Genomic DNA, 19015 nt, shown 5'->3' with positions numbered 1-19015 from the left:
TTCCGCTTTGTTTATACTAAAAAAAAAGAAGCCTGCCCTCGCGGCTAATGTTTCAGGGATATATGAAATAGGAGATTGTTTTATGTTGAGCAATGACTGGGAAGTTTTCAGATTGACTTCTCTATAATTGGTAAGTTTCTCAGGCATATCAGGCATGTGAGAGTCATTTCAGAACTATTATTAAATGTTTTTTTGTTTTTTTTGTTTCTTGTCGTTTGATTTTCTTTGATTCCTCAGCTGACTGCTTAAAAGCCCTGTATTTTTTCATTTCGTTTGTAGTAGTGTAATGCAGTTTCACAACCAGGGGGTATACTCCTAGCAGGGGTTACTTGGATCTATTTCAGATTTAAAAGAAGTTGAAACTGAATACTAAAAAAAGTAGTAGTAAAGTTACTAATAGTTAAAATTATATTTTTGCAACAAAATGTATGGATTTAAGAGCATTTTAGCCTTGTTTAAACAGAACACATTGTCTTTTTACTAAGAATATGACCTTTAAGTAAGTAAGTAAGTGCTTTGTTGCCATTGTACAAGTGTACAATGGAATAGTGTTCAGGCGTTAGTCCTGAGCTGCTGCAGCTGAGCCGCGCTGCCACTGTGGGTCAACCTGACCCGTATGACCTTGGAGGTCGGGAAAACTGTAGCACTCAGATGAAACCTGGCTGGCGGCCCTCAATCTCCTCTGATCCTCTGAAACAGCGCCTCCTGGGTTTGTCCCTGTTTTAGAGCGTGGTGTCCTGCACTGGTCAGCTCCCTCCGCTCCACAAGAGTCTTTCACCATCTCCTCATTTTTCCTTTTTTTGTTTCCTGTAGCTGCTCTTGTGACGCCTCCACTGTGCTGCAGGTGTGGGGGCTCTTGGTGCCTCTTCAGTGTTTTAGAAGAAGAAATGTGTAGGTTTCAACTGGGTTTAGCTGATCATCTAGCATTTGTTTCCCTCAGGACCATTTTGGACTCTCAAAATAAACAAATCCACCAAATCTCTAAATTTCTAAATAATTGATAGCAATCTCGACATCGGGGGTACTTGAAGTATGAAAAACATCCAAGTTTGGGGACGAAATGCTTTGTTAACCTCTTAACCCCCGCCTCAACCAAGCACATTTTCTCCAGTTCGGCTTTACCCAAATCTATAATCTTCAAAACAGTGACAAAAATCAGACACAAATGAGGATGAAAACGCAGCAAAGTGACAAAAATGTGATACAAAAGTGACAGAAAAGCACAAAAAAATAATAAGGGACAGCCACACGGCAAGAATGCAGGGAAAAAGATCCTTAAAGCCCAACTAGAGAAAATGTGCTCAGTTAAAGGGATAAGATGGAATTTGACATTTTTATACTCGCTACTGCCACCTCAGGGCTTGTGCTACAGTCTCTATATTAGGCTCGTGCATGACGGCACTTCGGACCCGAATGAACTACCTTTTGAGTGACAGTGCAGGATTTTAGAGGCAGTTGTGGTGAACAGGTCTGGGCTCATTCTACACATTAGGACATTGCTGGAACATGTATAGGGAGGAAAATACATAATTGTAACATTTTTAAACTCTGTCTAGTCCCTTTAACCATCAGTATCTTGTAAAAGCAGACATTTGAAAAGTGCCCAGTTTGAAATGGAATTGTAAGATCCCAGTGTATCAATCAATACCATGACGGTGATGTGAAATGTAAAAAAAACTCTGGGGTGTTAGGGACGTTTTATCATTTTGGGCCACAACATACAGTTTAAACTTTTCCTCAAATATTCACTTCTGAACAACACAGAGAGTAACTTTGACAACTGGAAACGGTTGCATCCAGACCAGAATGAAAGGTTTCAAACTCCCAGTTGCTTCGCAGCGGCGCTGGGCTCCCCCACACTGATCTGAAGCGGCGCTAGAGGCCTGTCCAAAGAGGATTGAGTGGTTCTGGTGACGAGGCGTGCCAGCAGACAGCATGTGTGAGCCACAACAGCCAACTGGACCCTATGCAAATGAATACAAGCCAAACCCCCCCCCCATGGCGACTAAACCAGAGCTGCTGGACTGGTTATTCTAACATGTGGGAAAAGGAAATCGCCTAATGGACTGTAAACATTGAGGCAGAAGTGGAAAGAACATCACGGTATGCTGCTGATTGTGCTAAATGTAATGTTTCAATAGCGTTCCCCGCGTCCCGTTTAGGCACCGGGGCGTTTTGACCTCATACTCAATTAATCCGAGATAGATTCACACAAACTAAATTGACGACAGGATCCACAGCCCATCCTTCACAATCAGACGAAAAGTGCCACCCAGAGTTAGGCGTTTTCTCCTGTTTGGGACGTGTTTACTAATGCTCGCTCATGTGCGGCGCCGCGCTGGCCCCTGTCACGAAGATGGATGACAGGTACAGAGGTACAGCGTGGAGCTCCACCACCCCCCCCTGCCCCGGTCCACCCCGAAACTACCCTACCACCGCGCATGAAATAATCTCAATGCGTGCGTTTTTGTTTTTGTTTCCAGGTAAAGGCCCGATGCAGCAGTTCACGGCGGTCATCCACACCGTCACCCCTCTGCAGGCCCAGATCTCCCCCGTGCTAAAACTCATCATCGCTGTGGCCAAGTCCAAGTTCTGTGCACAGGTGGGAGGGAGCTAACAAAGCCATGGGATTAATGGAGGTTCATGGTGGTGCAGCTGGCTGTGTTGACCTTAGGAGCGGCTGCCTTTGAAATGTGCATCGTGTAATTTAATGGACAAATAGTTGACTGAAATACTGGACAATGAGGCGAATGTGATTTCAACAAACGACTCATATTAGAACAAATAACAAGCCTCACCTTCTGGCCAGCCATAAATAAAATATAGTGTGTAAGTAATCTTGGCTATTAAAGCGACTACGATGCCATTAAGTTAATACGGTGAATGTCATGATTAGTTTTAGCAGGCAAAAACAGTCACCTTGTGGAAACTTCCTGAAAACAAAAATGTGCATTAATAACTGTGCTTATATACATGTATGTAATATATTAATACAAAATTAAATCCAGAGTAATAAGAGGTAATGAGTAGGGTTGGGAGGTGCCACTAAACAATACCAGAATGGTACAGGGAAAAAAAAAAGTTTAGGTACAACTGGTAACAAAAAAAATTAAAAGTATGGAAAGCAGGTGCTGAAAAAATATATCTTTAGAGACCGAGTTTTGATGCTGTTGGTCCATGCATTAAACAGCCAGAAGGTCCCGAGTTCAATCCTCAGACGGGGCCTTTCTGTGTGGAGTTTCCATGTTCTCCCTGTGTCTGCATACGTCTCCTCCGTGTACTCTGGTTTCCCCTGCCACTAAAAACATGTACAATAGGAATTACTGATACGTAGCTTACCACCACCGAGTCTGGAGTGAATGAAGAGCAAATCTGCGACTCTGTGTGAGGCACTTGGGTGACTTGTGTGAAAGCAGTGTAAAAATAATCTTCCATTCCCTTCTATACACAGCATTAAAGGAAGTCACTTGGTTGTTTCAGCTAAAATTTTAAAGAAATTGTTTTCAATGGAATAAATTCACATGATCTGTTTTCTGGTTCTAGATGACAAATAATTGAATATAGGTCTCGAAAAAGGTATTGTTCCGGTATCGGTATTGTAAACCATACATCCTTAAAATACTGGTATCTAAAAAATTGTAACAGTACCCAGCCCTAGTAATAACAAAGTGTGTCCTTTTCCAGCTACTGCATTTGCAACAAATATTTTGAGTAGTTGCTGTAGTCTCTTACTGCAAATATAGCACCTATTGTACACAGCACACATCTACATTTAATCTTCCTGCTCTTTCTCTTCTACAGCTATTACTGCTTCTGCAACGCCTTTTTTTTTCACGGACACCTCTACCACTTATTTTAGGAACCCAGAGTATCCTAAGGAGTAAAAAAAAGGTGCGCCCAGTCAAGGTGCTATTGGTCTAAAAGAACAATTAACAAACAAACAGACTGTGACTCTATAGAATGGGCCTAATGGTACAGTATACCTACAGGGGGCCACCACACTACCACTACTATCATTACTACCAACTCCACTTATACTAGCAATTCTTCAAAACCTCGATTTTATCCAAAATCTCACTCTGCTGCTGGGAAACCTCTTCAGCCTCTTCAGTTCCGGAGCCTGTTAACCTTCTCGTTGTGCGTTTTTCCAACACAGATCGTGGTTTTGTGGAACTGCGACAAGCCTTTACCTCAGAGGAACAAGTGGCCCTCCACCAGTGTGCCTCTCACCGTCGTCCAAGGACACAACAAGGTAAGGAACAGCTGCCGGCATCCACTCACATTTGTGCATTTAAGAACTCAAACGCATCTTATCTCCCCCTTTTATAAACTGGCTTTGTAAAAGTCTAAGCACTCCGGCACGCTCCACGGCTTCAAGAATGAAAGCGTTTGTCCTTCTGGTGTCTTAATGTTCGTTTTTTTTTCTTAAATAAACAAGCAAAGTAGCAGTTCCATTCTGAGTGAAATGAGGACGGCTTTTGCAGCTCTGAAGTGTGCAGGCTTTTAGATGGAGGGTCATTCTGAGTTAGTACAAAGACACTGGATGTGAATAACTTTGTAATTCCACCTGAAGCAAAATCACACTTACAGTCTCTATAAGTCGGACTCTTTACCCATTACTACATGAATTTATCGGCGGAACAATTTGTACACAGCGGTTGCAGTTTTGTGCATATTCATTTAATAAACTCCTCATCTCCTCTCTGTTTGTGGCGGGTTGAAGGCCCTCATTACTCTCCACAGTGTGTTTCTTTATCACAGCTGATTTAACCCCTGTGGGACTGTTGGCACAGTTTGATTGAGCGCAGCGCGAACAAACACACCTGCATCGTAAAAAATTTTAAATCATTTCAGAAAAGAACCGATTAACAAAAGGTGAACAACATTTACCTAAATCTAAATCATTTGCCGCCCAGAACAGATTAATTTTGGGGGGATTTCAAAAGTTGCTAATGAAATTACAGCACGCAGACGGCACAGATTGTTTTTGTTGCGGGGACATTTATGCTCATTTGATACGTAATTGTTCCATAATTGTGTGTCCTTTCTCGCGCCGCTTGTTTTTTGCCGTGGCCGATTGAATGCTTTATGAGACGGTAATTGTTAAAGCAGAGTTGGGCTCGGCCGTTTTAAACACTGGTAAACAAACCATTTCATGCGCCTGTGACCATGGGCGCTGTGGACAGGCTGTAATTTTCAAGTCCGCCGCGATTTTGTCAAAAAGGCTTTTATAACGCGCACGTTTGTCGTATCGCGTCATCGAAGCGAAAACAATGAGATGTAAACAGTGAAGGGGATATAAAGTGTTTGCTAAAGATTCTATGTACGCTGCAAAAAAAAATCATCTAGAAATAACTAAATGTTCTCTTACCCCCCAGAGCGCATTTTCTCCAGTTCAGCTTTACCCAAATCTAAAATCTTCTTGACTGGAGCTCACAGCCTTTAGGCCAGAGCAACGGCTCATTTGAAAGCTACAAAATTGATCTAAACCAGGGGTGTCATACAGGTCAGATCCGGCCCACGAGAGGATTTATTCCGCCCCCTGCCTTGTAGAGCATAAATTCCAGAGTACGTATAAAAAAAAGTCTCTAGTCCATTCCTGTGCAGAGTTGGGGACCACCAATTCATTATCTCGCAGGAGAGGTGTGGTTTACGATTGTCCTTAGCCATTTATTGGGCGCTTTGTCTGCACGTAACCACAGCCAATCGTATCAATTGTGTCAGATGAAGTATGACGTACCCGCTGCAAACTTTCGAGCTAAACTATTTAGATCACGGTTTGAAGCTTGATCAAAAGATGCCGTCGCGTCTGCTTCTGTCATGTTGGATCTGTAAATAAACTTTTTCATTTTTATCCGTAAACAAACTACAAACTTCCGTATGTCGAATAGCTCGTCATCGTCTTGCCGTCCCTCCTCGTTCTGTGATTGGTTCCCAAATCCATGCAAAGATTTCGCCCATGGTCCCCAGGCTGCAGTGCAGTTTGAAATCATTGGAGCGCACACAGCAGCATGGGTATTCCCAGACTAGTGCAGAGTTATAATTTCTTAAAGAATAACCAGAATGCTCATTCCAACCACTAGGGGACAGTGTAAATTTAAAAAATGTAAAGATTTTCACACGTGTCCAGCAGAGGGCACTTATATAATAAGAGATCAGGATATGAACAGCACTTTATAGCCATGTGGTAAATGGTCAGCCTGCCCCGGCCAGCTGTGGCTTCAATAACAGCTTACCAGTGGTGACTACTATGTAGCACTTTGAGAAACTTGTGACACAGGTTTGTAAAGTGCAATACAAGTGTAAGCCGTTTTGATTCGGCTACAGTCAAGTTTGGACTTTGACCAAATCAGCGCTATTTTAAAATCATAGCTCATTACGATTATTCATTTATTGGAAAAATGTAGTATTTTCCTGTTTACATGTGGCCCGCGACCCGCCATGGGAGGCCCACGACCAAAATGAGTTTGAGACCCCTGATCTAAACGGATATTTTTCCTCACATTGTTTCCATGCTGCCGTCACTTCTTCGACTTTTTTTCACCATCACTCCTCTGTCTCTTTTTTGTTGCGATTTCATCACATTTTTGTCAGTCTTTGTGGCTTTTTTGTCGCTTTATTCTTGCTTTTTGACACTTTTTTGCCACCTGTTCATCGCTTTTTTTTGTCACTTTATTGTTACGTTTTTGTGCCTTTATTGCCACTTTTTCATGTGACATTTTTGTCTAATTTTTGCCCCTGTTTTGCTGCTTTTTTTTGAAGAAGCTTGTAGATTTGAGTAAAGCCAAACTGGAGATGATGTGGTCAGTTCGGGTGGGGGTTAGGAGGTTAAAAAAAACATCAACAACAATCTTTTTTCAAGTCTTTTTTTTTTTTTTAAATCTAATTTTGAACGCAATGTGAAAACCAACTAGCCTCCCTGACAGATTTATTGAAATAAGTCACTTATTTCAATAAATTATAGTGTACTATTTCTATATTACTTTGAGCTCTTTGAGAATCTTCAAACCAACATAAATAAATGCATACAAAAAAAAAATTCTGACTGGGGGCCTGTAGGATTAATTGCACAAAGCAGAATCTGAACTGGAACTCAGTGGCAGGAGAAGTGCCATGTGTGCTCTCCGTGCGTGCCAAACCACTAGGCCATAGTGCGGCGCTCACTCCAGCTACCTAATGTTTTGTGTGGAATTGATCGTCAGTTTTACAGTGCAATAAAAGCGATGCATCTGAGGACTGACTCTCCTCCCGTCCGCTGCCAGCCTGTTTACTTTGCCCCGTGTTAACAGACGCCATGTGACCAAACATCTCATCAAAGGTGGAAAATTGCCTTGTGATCTTCATTTGAGCCGCGGCGCTTTAACCCGCCCAGCCGTGACCAATGCAGTCAGTCACACCGTGTATCCGTGCGCTCTGATCCCGCGGCTTTGTCAGCTAATTGCCGCCGTTTGTTTTCTATGTAAATGCCTCCCTACAAGCCCGGCCTTTTGTTTTTTACATCCCTCCATAGGCAATAACTGGAGAGTGTTGGAGCGTCCATGGGCCTGCAATGGGTCATGTGGTGCAGCGCTCATTGGCCAAACTGACAATGGTTGTAATAACAGCGCAGTTTGTATCCGCTGTGATACCCAAGTACCAACAAGGAGCGTTATTGATATAAAATCTGTACAGGACTTTAAAACGTGGCCTAAAATGAAAATTCTTATAAACTTAATGTTCCTTCTATAAGTCCTTGTATTATTGACTCCACCGCTCTTTTAATGTTGCCCCAGTGGCACTGAAGGATGGGCTAAATGTACCTTGCAGTAATTATAACACACGCTCGTCCTTTCCTCAAAAAGGGCACCTTCTCTTTCCATTACCACGAGACTGAAACCAATTGCTATCGATACTGTCAATATGTATCTCCTTCACTGAACCCTGGATGTTGCATGTTTAAAATGAATCCCCGGTGTTCACGTTTTGCATTTTAATGATTCCAAAGGAGCAGGAGGGTCAAATGTTAAATCTTGAACCAGGTTGGCCCAAGGGCGGGCAGGGTGGTCAAACAGACGTCGATGGCATTGGGTTGACCTTAAATAACCCCCTGATGAGGGCTTGTTTAAAGGGCCATGTGTGGTTACATTGATGCTGTTTATTCATTGGAAAAATCAATTGAACGACATCGGCCTACGTTTTTTGACAATATTAAAACTTCTGTTTACTGAAATCCCTTAACCCCCACTTCAACAGAGTGCATCTTCTCCTGTCCGGCTTTACCCTAATCTTAAAGGAATAGGCCACCGTTTTTACATACTGAGATATGTTCTTACCTTAGCTTTGACGAGTTCTTTAGGACCTGTCTGATCTTCACCCGTGCCTTCAATCACGTAAACACAGCGCAGACGGCGTTAGCATTTAGCCTCTCCCCCTCTCCTCTATAGGTCAAGATAGAAGCTACCAAGCTCTTCCACGTTTTCCCTGTTTAAATATGGTTACGTGAAGTGTTACACTACAAAGTATAATTACACAAAATTAAACAATGTGGATTTTCTAAGCGGATAAAAGGGGGAACTATATTGTAAGGCGTAATAATACCAGGAGTAGTTCGAAATCCGCGCAGTAATCTTCACTTTACTGCGCAGTAATCTTCACTTTACTGTGCGGATGCCAAATTACTCCAGGTATTATTACGCCTTACAATATAGTCCCCCCTTTTATCCGCTTAGAAAATCCACATCCACGTCAAATATCGACAAAAATGAGATGAAGAGGAGGGTGAAAACGCAACAAAAGAGCCATGAAAATGTGGCAAAAAAGTGACAGAAACACAACAAAAGTGACGAAAAAAAGTGACAAAAATGCAACAAAAAAGTGACAAAAATGTGACCAGAAAAAGTGTCGAAAATGGAACAAAAATGCAACAAAAATACAACAAAAAATGGGACGAAAAAGTGAAAAAAAAAAAAAAGACATAAATGCAAGAAAATAACAAAAAGGTGATGAAAAAAGTCAAAAAAAGGGACAGCACGGCAACAACGCAAGGAAAAAGATCCATTTAGATCAGTTTTGTCGGTCTTAGCTTTCAGATGAGGCGTTGCACTGACCTATAATCTGTCAACTCCAGTCAAGAAGCTTTTAGATTTGGGTAAAACTGAACTGGAGAAACTGCACTCGGTTAAGGTGGATAAGAGGTGGCTAGAATTATAACCTTGACCAGTTGACACAGAGCTAACATCAACTTGTTTTTCCTCAATTTATCAGCCTTAATGCCTTGAAATGCTCCCCCTGATTGCCTCTATCTATACCTGTCTGCCACTTTATACGGTATCCACTTTCATCAACTTATGTTTCTAACAAAAGTGTTGTAAACTAAAGAGCGCTTAGGGACAAGATACAAGTTCTCTCTGTAAATGCATCAGTAAAGACTTCATCAGTGGAGGCAGCAGGTATCCGCCTGTTATGATCATGTTGGAGATAGCTTTGTGATACTTTGGGCTTTTAACTTTAAATTACTGACATCGAGACATAGCCACCTCATAAAGAGAGGTCAGCCATATCTCCAAAGGCTCCCCTTGAAGGAGCAGGAGTCATGGCAGATATAAAGAGAGGAAATGGCTGGAAAGAGAGCCACAAAGATAAGGTCCGCACCATTGAACGGCCCCTGTGATCTCAGCGGGATCTAATCTCTGTCCTGGGGCAAAGGGCTTCCATGGCTGCCAGCAGGAAGGGAAAAAACAGGCAGAAACGGGCGTCCAGGTGGTCAAGGGACAGGGAGGGGAGAGAGGAGGAAGACATTGAGCCACTCAGCCACGTTATACTTTGATGATTGACTGGTTTCAGCAATTGTTGGTATGAGAAACAAATTTAGTGTTATTTGGAAATAGGGTTTGCATGGTTAATTGTGGTCAAATCAATGTGGTAAATGGAACTTTTCATACACTACAGTTCTACAATTTCAGGATGGCCCAAACGTTCATTGACAAATATTGATGAATACTAATATGCTATCACTTAATGAAGCTTTCTCCAAAAATGACTAATGATAAGGCATCCATCCAACCAAGCAAGAGACATTATCCTTCAAGGCTTCCTACTTTAAGCGGCGATTAACGTCGCCAGATTTTTTTTCTGTGGCACACTTGGATGATTTGAAGGAATTTACGAGATTTGATTTTACATCCATTTGATGTTGTGCTTAATCTCCTCATGAGTTTGCCGCTGTTGACGGGCTCATTAGGCTTGACTGGAAGACGGCGTTAACCTTGTGGATATTTGTGGTCCCACATTGAAAATAAGCCTCTTAAATATCACCCTGGGGGGGCTTTCAATTCAATTTGCACTTTATTTCTGACTCTAAATCCACGTTGTACATCATTGCAGTGGATGGACGTCACTAACACAGGAAGTACCACCAGTAGATCATTGTACTTCCACCTTAAATACTGGGGGTTACATCCAGCGAGTGTCACGTGTTTCACTTTCACATTACACTGTCAAACAAGTCCAGAGGTTCCCGTGGACACATCTACTACACAGTCAAGAAGAGAGGTGGCGAACCAGTCACGGAAGAGCTGCAGCGGGCAGGGTGACTGTCACCATAGTCTGCGCCTCTGTCCAGTTTAGTATCAGCCGACTGGGAAATCTCCCCAACGTCCCAATGGCCATTCAGCCTCTGATCACATGCAGAGCATTTTTTGTCAAAACATGTGAAATATGTGTGTTTCATCCATTTTCAAATGTTTTTTTTTCTTGTTGTGTCTTTGCAGATGATAACCAGCCGTTTTTTCCCGTATGATGCCATTGTTACAGACGCTGTCCTCAGTCTGGATGAAGACACTGTTCTGTCCACCAATGAGGTCAGTGTGTTGTCCACGCTTGTTCCTAAGTGACTCATTTATTATTGAAAAAAGTTTTCTTTTTCCTTTCTACTGACTCTTATTGTTTAACAATGCTTGGTGCTACACGATCAGCGCTCTGCTTTGCCAGAGCAGAATTAGAAGTCCTTAACTATATACTAGTTTGAAAGCTATGACATCTTGCATTTGATATATCTGTATTATTTCTGACTATTGCTGATCCTTGTTTTCATTTTTATAATACTTATAAAGACTAGCATAATGCCAAAGAATGTGGTGCCTGAAGCCCCATGAGCTAATGTTGTTCTGCTTCCACATGGACAATAGATGCTAATGTCTAAACACTTTATCGACCCTGGCTTGAATAAGGCAGTCATTCCACGCACAGTCATGAATACCATTCATTACAGAGGAATTGGCTCACTGCTCGGCACAATGCAACAGCCCGTATGAAGCAGACACGGGAAATGTGCTTAGCCTCTATAAGGACCACTTCACGTCGAGAGGGAGGATAAACAGTGTTGACCAACAAAGACACTCAGAGCTAAGGTGGCATGATTGTGCCATTGTGGGTCTTGGATTTACTGCAACACAGTATATAGAAAATATACAGTACCTGTGCAAGAAGTAAAACCAACGCTCACTAAGTGCCCTCCAGAGCTGTGCCCCTGTTCTTGGTAATTATCTTGTATGCATCATACTTGTGTAAAGCAATAATATGCAGCACATTCAGAATGAAAGAATGTACAACCCACAGAGCAACCTGACCTCGAAGTGAAATTACTATTTCCAATTGCTGAGGTTTAGAAAGTTTTCACAGACATTGATGACTACAAAGTTAGTTTTGGCCGTGGCTGTCTTTGAAATGAAAGCTCTTTTTTCTTCTTTTTAAATCAAATTCAAGTTATCCATTTGAAACAACTTTGTGATGTCTCATAAAATAGAAGATAGAACTGTGTTTCACATTTTTATGACTTAATGTTGAATAAAACAGAGAACCAGTTTTAGTCGCTGCCAGTGTGAAATGAAGACAGTTTGAGAGCCGAAATGATCAGAACAATAAAGGCAAATGGACTTTAGAAACATTTTATAGGGTTGGAAAGACAAAATGATAAATAACACACAACTCTTGATGAGGTAACAACTTAATAACACGATCGAAAACTCAGGAAAAAGTCAGTTTAGGAGAACACAGCACCGGGGCATATTTATCTCATAGCAAATCTGCCGCGCAAAAGGACAGGTTTAGTGACACAAAGCAGGGTAAGTTTGAGAACAAGAAACAACACAAATCAAAAGAGCAGACAGGTGAATTAAATCCACAGTAATGGACCAACAAAATGTGTTCTCGGAGTCATTACCAATACCTTTGTGTTTGTGTCATTGCGCTGTCAAAAAACCTTTGTGCTCACCGCAGAGACACACCCATGTGACTCGTGTCAATGACAGCTCTTGTACAAAGGATATTAAAAGAGCACAGTTATCTAACACACCATCATATACGATTATATTTTGTCTCACCAAAACTTGACACAATGACACTAAATTAAATCCAAACAACTGCATGCCTGTTGCTTTTCAAGGCGAATTACACCGGAATAAAAGACTTTGTTCGTGAAAAGACATTCCTCATCATTACCTTTTGCATTCTGTTGCTTCCCTGTGACCTTATCAAACCTTATTTTAAGAAAATCCTGTCAGAAATTACACATTGGTAACTACAGCTCAATCCAATTAACTGGTGTGGTGAACCCGGTGCCACCCACACAACACTGCGGCTAACGCAATCACTGCCCAATTCAACTGAGAGAAAGGGACGTGTCATTATTCAAGGATCTTCTGGCCATGTGCCCTTCAGTAATTAGAACACTGTATGTGCTTATACTAGACTTTTGTGTGCCTTTAATTCTTTATACTCATAGGATTTGGAAAAGGTTATGTTTTGTTTAAAATATTGAACCAAAAAGTATTTACATTTTACAGTAAGGCTGTAATAATTCATATCAGTTTGCAAGGTTAGGTCTCGTGCTTCTCAACTAGAAGGTCCCGGGTTTGATCCCTGGATGGGGCCATTCTGTGGAGTCCCGCGTAGGTTTCCTCTAGGTACTCAGGTTTCCCTTACCACTAAAAACATGTACAATAGGCCAGGCTGAGTGAGAGTGTGTTTCAGAGAGCCAGTGGGCTACAATCTGGTGCGCTACTGTATTTTGGGTAAAATGTAAATTATGTTTTCATATCTTATATAATAATAATATAAGTAACTCATAGCATGTTGCTTTTTTTTTTTTACATTTTTTAATTGTCCGTGAGAGTAAATACTACGCTGGGCAGAGAGGGATATTGTACATCCAATTTTACAATGGACTCAACTTGCCTGTAAATTTAGTTTAAGTGGTGCTAGCCCGCAGTTAGCTTTGCCCGTTTGCCTGCTAGCTTCTTCTTCGTGATTCCATTATGGTGCGTTCATGTGGTCCTCGGGAACTCGGGCGAACGACTTCCTCAGTTGAGGAAGTCATGTGAACGCTCGCTCAACTGGGGAAAACGACTGGGGAATTGGGGTCAAAGCGAGCTTCCCGACTTCCGCACCTGACTGTGGAAATCAGCTGATTTGTTCTTTTATCGTCTAATGTGAGATTTGTAGTTCAGCACTTCTACTTGTCATCTTCGTAGTAACAAAATTGCGAGTGAAATGCCCGTCATCAATGCTAGGAAAAAGTTAATTTATGTGATTTTTTTAAAACCAACAAATTAACATTTAGCTTTTGAGATGCTAGCAACACATTTAAATGGTTAGCTCAGATGAGCGCTAATCAATGATGAACCGTTTTTATTTGATGAGATCAAAATCCCTACTTTCCCACATAAACACAAGCTAACTGGGGACGATGACGTCACACCTTGGGAAAACAAGCATCCCAGTTCACATGAATGCACCATTAGTGTGTATTGGGGCCTCCGATCCGTAGGCAGCGAAGTTGCAATTGTGGTTTTCTGGCCAGAGACACCAGGGGGAGATGAAAGACCCCCAATCATTCCATTAACACTTGTATTACCCCCAGAGGGACTACGGAAAGGATTTATTAAGTTAAACAAGTTACTTAGTTCTGCTTTAAGATCAGTTTCAGTATTGTGCACAAAGTTAGGAATCACCCTCGCCCATAGAGCCTAAACAGTTGTGCATACTCTCAAGATCTGTTGTGTAATTTGCGGTATTTTAAATAATTTAAAACTCAAACAAAGTTAACCCTAGTTTATTATTCACACTTACTGATTCTTCTTTCTCAGCGCCACAGCCAGTTAAACACTCGCTCCCTAACACATTCAAATAGGCTACGCGCCCCAGATGAGAGCCAATGCATCTTTGAACTCAGGGATGTTTTATTGATCGGAGCGAGTCAATGCTCACCTTTTCGGCACTAACGGGATTATCGCCATTACGCTTTATGGCAGCGCAATTTGTGGCGGGGCAGCGATACAACAAGTTTCTACAAGCAAACTTTTATGGCAGCGACAACGGCGCGGAGGAAAAACTGTCAGGAGGCATAAAGGAGACGTGGATGGCGCCCGTGCTCACTAAACCATCGCACTAATTGCCCTTTGAGCATCGAGAAGGGATTTATTGAAAGAGCTCAAATATGTCAAGTGAGCGGGAGAATGTCACGTTTTTAATAGGACCTTTCATATTGTAATCCCCGTCTTTGCCAATTTCATAATTACATTGTTTCAGCTCATTTAAAGGGTGATTATTCCACCAAGAGCAATTGCAGAGGAGAAAGGCAGTACAGACCTGATGAAGCTTTTGTCTCTGAGTGAGCAGCTGTACGTGTCGCTGCACTGTGCCCTTTGGAAGACATTTGCAATATGCTCAATGTGGAAGTGTGGGTTTAGACGGGAAGACCGTAATCACTGCCTGTCACTTTTTTCTGCTGAAATGACAATACATTTAGATTGCTTACCATACGAAGATAAGCGTTTTTGGCAGCACTGATGTTAGCAACGTGACCCTAACAGATAGATGCTTTTTATTTGCCAACAATGTTAGTGTAGAATTATCAGCACTGATCAATTCACTGCTCGCGCACCTATTTCTATGCCGAATACAAGGGATTCTGACCTTTTTAAATCAAACTTTTCTTCTCACTTGACACTTGAAATAGAGGGCAGATAAGACCCACTCCTTCATCTCATAACATCGGACACTTTAAATCCGAGCGTCTGCAGAGATTTGTAGCAGATCTATTGCAGGATTGACTCCCTGCTCCGTGGATCAATGCTGGCCTCGTGCTCTCATCTGTATGTATGGGGCATTAGCGTCAGAACAGGGAGCTTTTGTGGCTGTAGGAGACATCACTTTGGTTTAACTCTCACTTACGACTTCAGGCCAACCCGTAACACACGTATGCAGCCCGTTCACCACCTATCGACAAGTGCTTCCTGCTTTGAGAGGGTGCAGACGCGTCTCTGCTTGCTTATGCTGCTTGCCTCTTTATTCGCTTTTTTAATCATTCTTTTTTGGCACATGTCACACGGATATGATTTTATTCTCTTCTTCTAAGTGAGCCAAGACTTTTTAAATCATTTTTTAATCATTTTATGCCTTTTATTTTTTACAACTCATCTGGACCAGCGACGACAGTCTTATCAACATGGCTGCGGGAGTAACGCAAACATCTTCTTGTGAAAGCTGTCAGATTTATCAACAAGAAATTCTTTTACTGCGGGACAAAATTCTCGCCTTTGAGATGGATAAAGGACTTAATGACACGCTCCCTATGGAACACGGTAAGAAGACTGGAAAAACTGATACTTGCAACCTAAAGCTAGACGATACCGTAACGTTCCCGAAACTATACAAACAACTTGGTGCTCGGCCAAAGCAAAGACAACATACTAGCAAAAATGAACCTGGAATAAAGTTAACAAACAGATTTTCACCTCTCTCAAAAGATGAGTGTAACAAACGGAGAAAATCAGAGAGAGACAGAGAAAAAGAAGTCAAAACAAAGCTCGAGAGGAAAAGTGTGGCAAGTGTCAAGGCCAGAGATATCCTGGTGCTTGGAGACGGAGCCATATCTAATATAAACAATGACAGGATTACTACAAGCAGTTATCCCAGCGCCACAGTTTCTGACATCATAGATGTTCTAAACAAGGAAATCACAAATAACCCTGGGATTGATAAACTTATCATACATGTTGGTGCTGTGGACATAAGAGACGAAGAGTCTGAAGCCCTGAAAGAAAAGTTCGATAAACTTTTTGAGAGACTTGATTGTCTGGATAAAGAGACAATACAAATGTTCATCAGTGGACCCATCCCAAACATCGATGGGAGAATAAACAAATTCTCCCGGCTATTTCAGTTGAATACATGGCTGTCCAACGTCTGTGAGCCGAGAGGACTGTATTTCATAGAGAACTTTAATCTGTTCTGGCAACGTGATGACCTGTTTAGAGGAAATGGGCCTCACTTGAGCAGAGGTGGAGTGAGACGACTGACGGAAAATCTCCTCCACGCTCTGCAAAATCAGAGGAGGCCTGAGCTACAAGAGAGAGCCGAGAGGAGCATGAGAAGAGCTCCTGGCTCAGCAGCAAAGACCTCAACTGCACCACCAATAAATGATACAGTCGCAGCTGCGTCATCTGCACCTGCAGTAAAGGACTCAGCTGCAGTAATGGTTTCAGCCATAGCAGCACCACCTGCACCTATGGAATCAGCCACATTTAAGGATTCAGCCACAGCAGCACCATCTGCACCTATAGACTCAGCAGCAGTTAAGGATTTAGCTGCACCAGCACCACCCGCATCTCCAGAAAGCGTTTCAACAATAGCAGCATCACCACCTGCATCTCCGGGGAAAAGCTCAGCTTCAGCACCACCTGCACCTATATTAAACGATTCAGCCGAAGGAGCACTTTCTCTTACTCCACCACAGGCCTTGAGCCCGACTACTACATCTACACCCTCCAGAGACTTTTCTGAATTGTTCCCATCCCCAGAGTCACCTATGGGATTTTCCAACCATCTTGAAAACTTGATCAAACATGGGACTAAAATGACTCCCCTCACTCCAATTGCGTCAAGACCAAGGCTTTCATCCCCAAAGAAGCATCATGCCCCTCTCCCACCTCCGCCTTTTTCACAAACCAAGGTCTCCCCAGCTCGGCCCCCACCACCGGCGCCCACAGCTGTTATCTCCAGCAGCTTCACTGCTGCTGTCTAGGACATTAGGGGCCTCTGCGTTGCTACCATACATAGCAAACTCAAAACCAACCAGAGGTCCATAGAGGGTGTGTGTTCTTACAAGACAATTAGTACTGTCAAACAACATAGATTAGATAAGAGAGGGACAGTCAGACCGTCCAATCAAAGAAATCTAATCCATGTCCCCTGCAAAAAGATTCCACCCACTCAAACACAGATAAATCTCAAACATGCTGTACTCAATGTCAGATCGCTAAAAAACAAGTCCTTTTTAATAAATAGTTTTATTTCCTCTCATAATCTAGATTTTATGTTTTTATCTGAAACATGGCTAGACAAAAACACTGGTAATGCAGTTTTGATTGAGTGTAGTCCATCTCACTTCAATTTTGTGTCTGAAACACGCCAAAACCAGAGGGGTGGGGGTGTTTGTGCCATATTCAAGGACAATTTACTCCTGCAAAAATTGTCATTTGGGGTTTTTCCATCGTTTGAGTATGTGTCATTCAAAATTGAGATAAAACAATCTTCCATACTTTATATGACTATTTACAAACCACCACAGAACTGTTTTATTGAAGATTTTACTCAATTACTGTCATTTATATGCATTGATTTCGATTGTTTAGTAATTTCAGGTGATTTTAATGTGCATGTGGATGTGACCAACGACAGGCATGCAAAAGAACTCAGTGCTGTCCTTGAAATGTTTGGTTTAACTCAGCACGTGAGTGAGGCGACTCACAACAAAGGCCACACTCTAGATCTAGTTATTACAAAAGGTGTTAATATATCAAATGTGAATGTTGTTAATGTTGCTTTATCTGATCATTTTTGTGTCTTCTTTGACCTGTGTGTTACACCTAAACCAGTGGTTGGGCCTGGAGTTATTCAAAGAAGACACATAAATGATAAAACAAAGACACAGTTTATGGAGATGATCAGATTTGAAAATGCCCCATGTTCTAATGTTGATAATCTGTTGGACTCTTACACATCAAGGGCCAGATCTTGTGGCGGCGCACGGGGCGGCGCAGGCTCTTGGCGAAATATTTTCCGAGTGGCGGCGCTATATGTGCCATTCGCCTCCGCCACCTGTGAGGGGGCGTCACAAGAGGAGGTGACTGCACTGATGGAAACACGGCTGACATTCACTTCCTCGTTTACATTGCGCTGTCTTGCGTTCTTTCTTAAGCCTTAGGCTCTCACAGGTCAAACTAAAAACTTTATTTACCCCATCGTGAGCTAAACGATGTTCACATCTCGAGAGAAAAAGAGCTACAGCGTCCGCTGTGGCGCGGATCGGCCGCGCTCGGCGTGAACGCGAAGCAAAACAAAAGCACATGTTCACCCCCCACTCCCACACAACCACTCTCCTGGACACGGAGTCGATCTGGTTGGAGGAAAATGTGTGCGTCTCCACCCACGTAAATGCGCTAAGTCTGGAGTGGCAAGATCACAAAGTGCGCTCCGACTGAGCGCAAAATGTCACGCTATCGTCTGCGTTTTGATGCACAAGATCGGGCCCCAAGGGTCTTAAATGTTTTGGATACTATTGCTCCTGTCAAGGTTAAAATGGTTAACAATAGGCAAAAGGCACCTTGGAGAAGTGAAGTTTCGGTCAAGGCACAGAAAAGGGAGTGCCGAAAAGCCGAACGGAAATGGCGCAAGTCAAAGCTCCAGGTTCATTTTGAGGTTTACAAAGAAGTGCTTTGTGTGTTCAACCAGATTTTGCGTGGAGCAAGGGAGTACTTCTCTACAATCATCTCAAACTGCAGAAACAATTCTCGTGTTCTGTTTTCCACAGTAAACAGATTAACTAACCCTCCAGTTTTACTGCCCCTAGAACTAATCTCGACATCTAAGTGTAATGAGTTTGCAATATTTTTCTATGACAAAGTCCAAAGCATTAAAAATGCCATAAATTCCACAACACAAAAAGAAACTCTGCCACCAGATAAACACCTTGAGC

General features: G+C 42.3%; 1 protein-coding gene across 1 annotated transcript in view; it reads left to right on the top strand.

Annotated features, from left to right (window-relative positions):
* Positions 1-19015, top strand: part of LOC306974647 (exostosin-1) — a 154314-nt gene that overhangs the window by 124640 nt on the left and 10659 nt on the right. Inside the window, exons 8-10 of the mRNA XM_079572017.1 lie at positions 2484-2602; positions 4157-4252; positions 10749-10838. Of these exons, the coding sequence (XP_079428143.1) occupies positions 2484-2602; positions 4157-4252; positions 10749-10838 (305 nt within the window). The remainder of the gene's footprint in view (positions 1-2483; positions 2603-4156; positions 4253-10748; positions 10839-19015) is intronic.

This window comes from Gobius niger, assembly GCF_951799975.1.
Source record: "Gobius niger genome assembly, chromosome: 15".
In the NCBI taxonomy this organism is placed as follows: Eukaryota; Metazoa; Chordata; class Actinopteri; order Gobiiformes; family Gobiidae; genus Gobius; species Gobius niger.
This window is presented reverse-complemented; position numbering and strand designations above follow the sequence as displayed.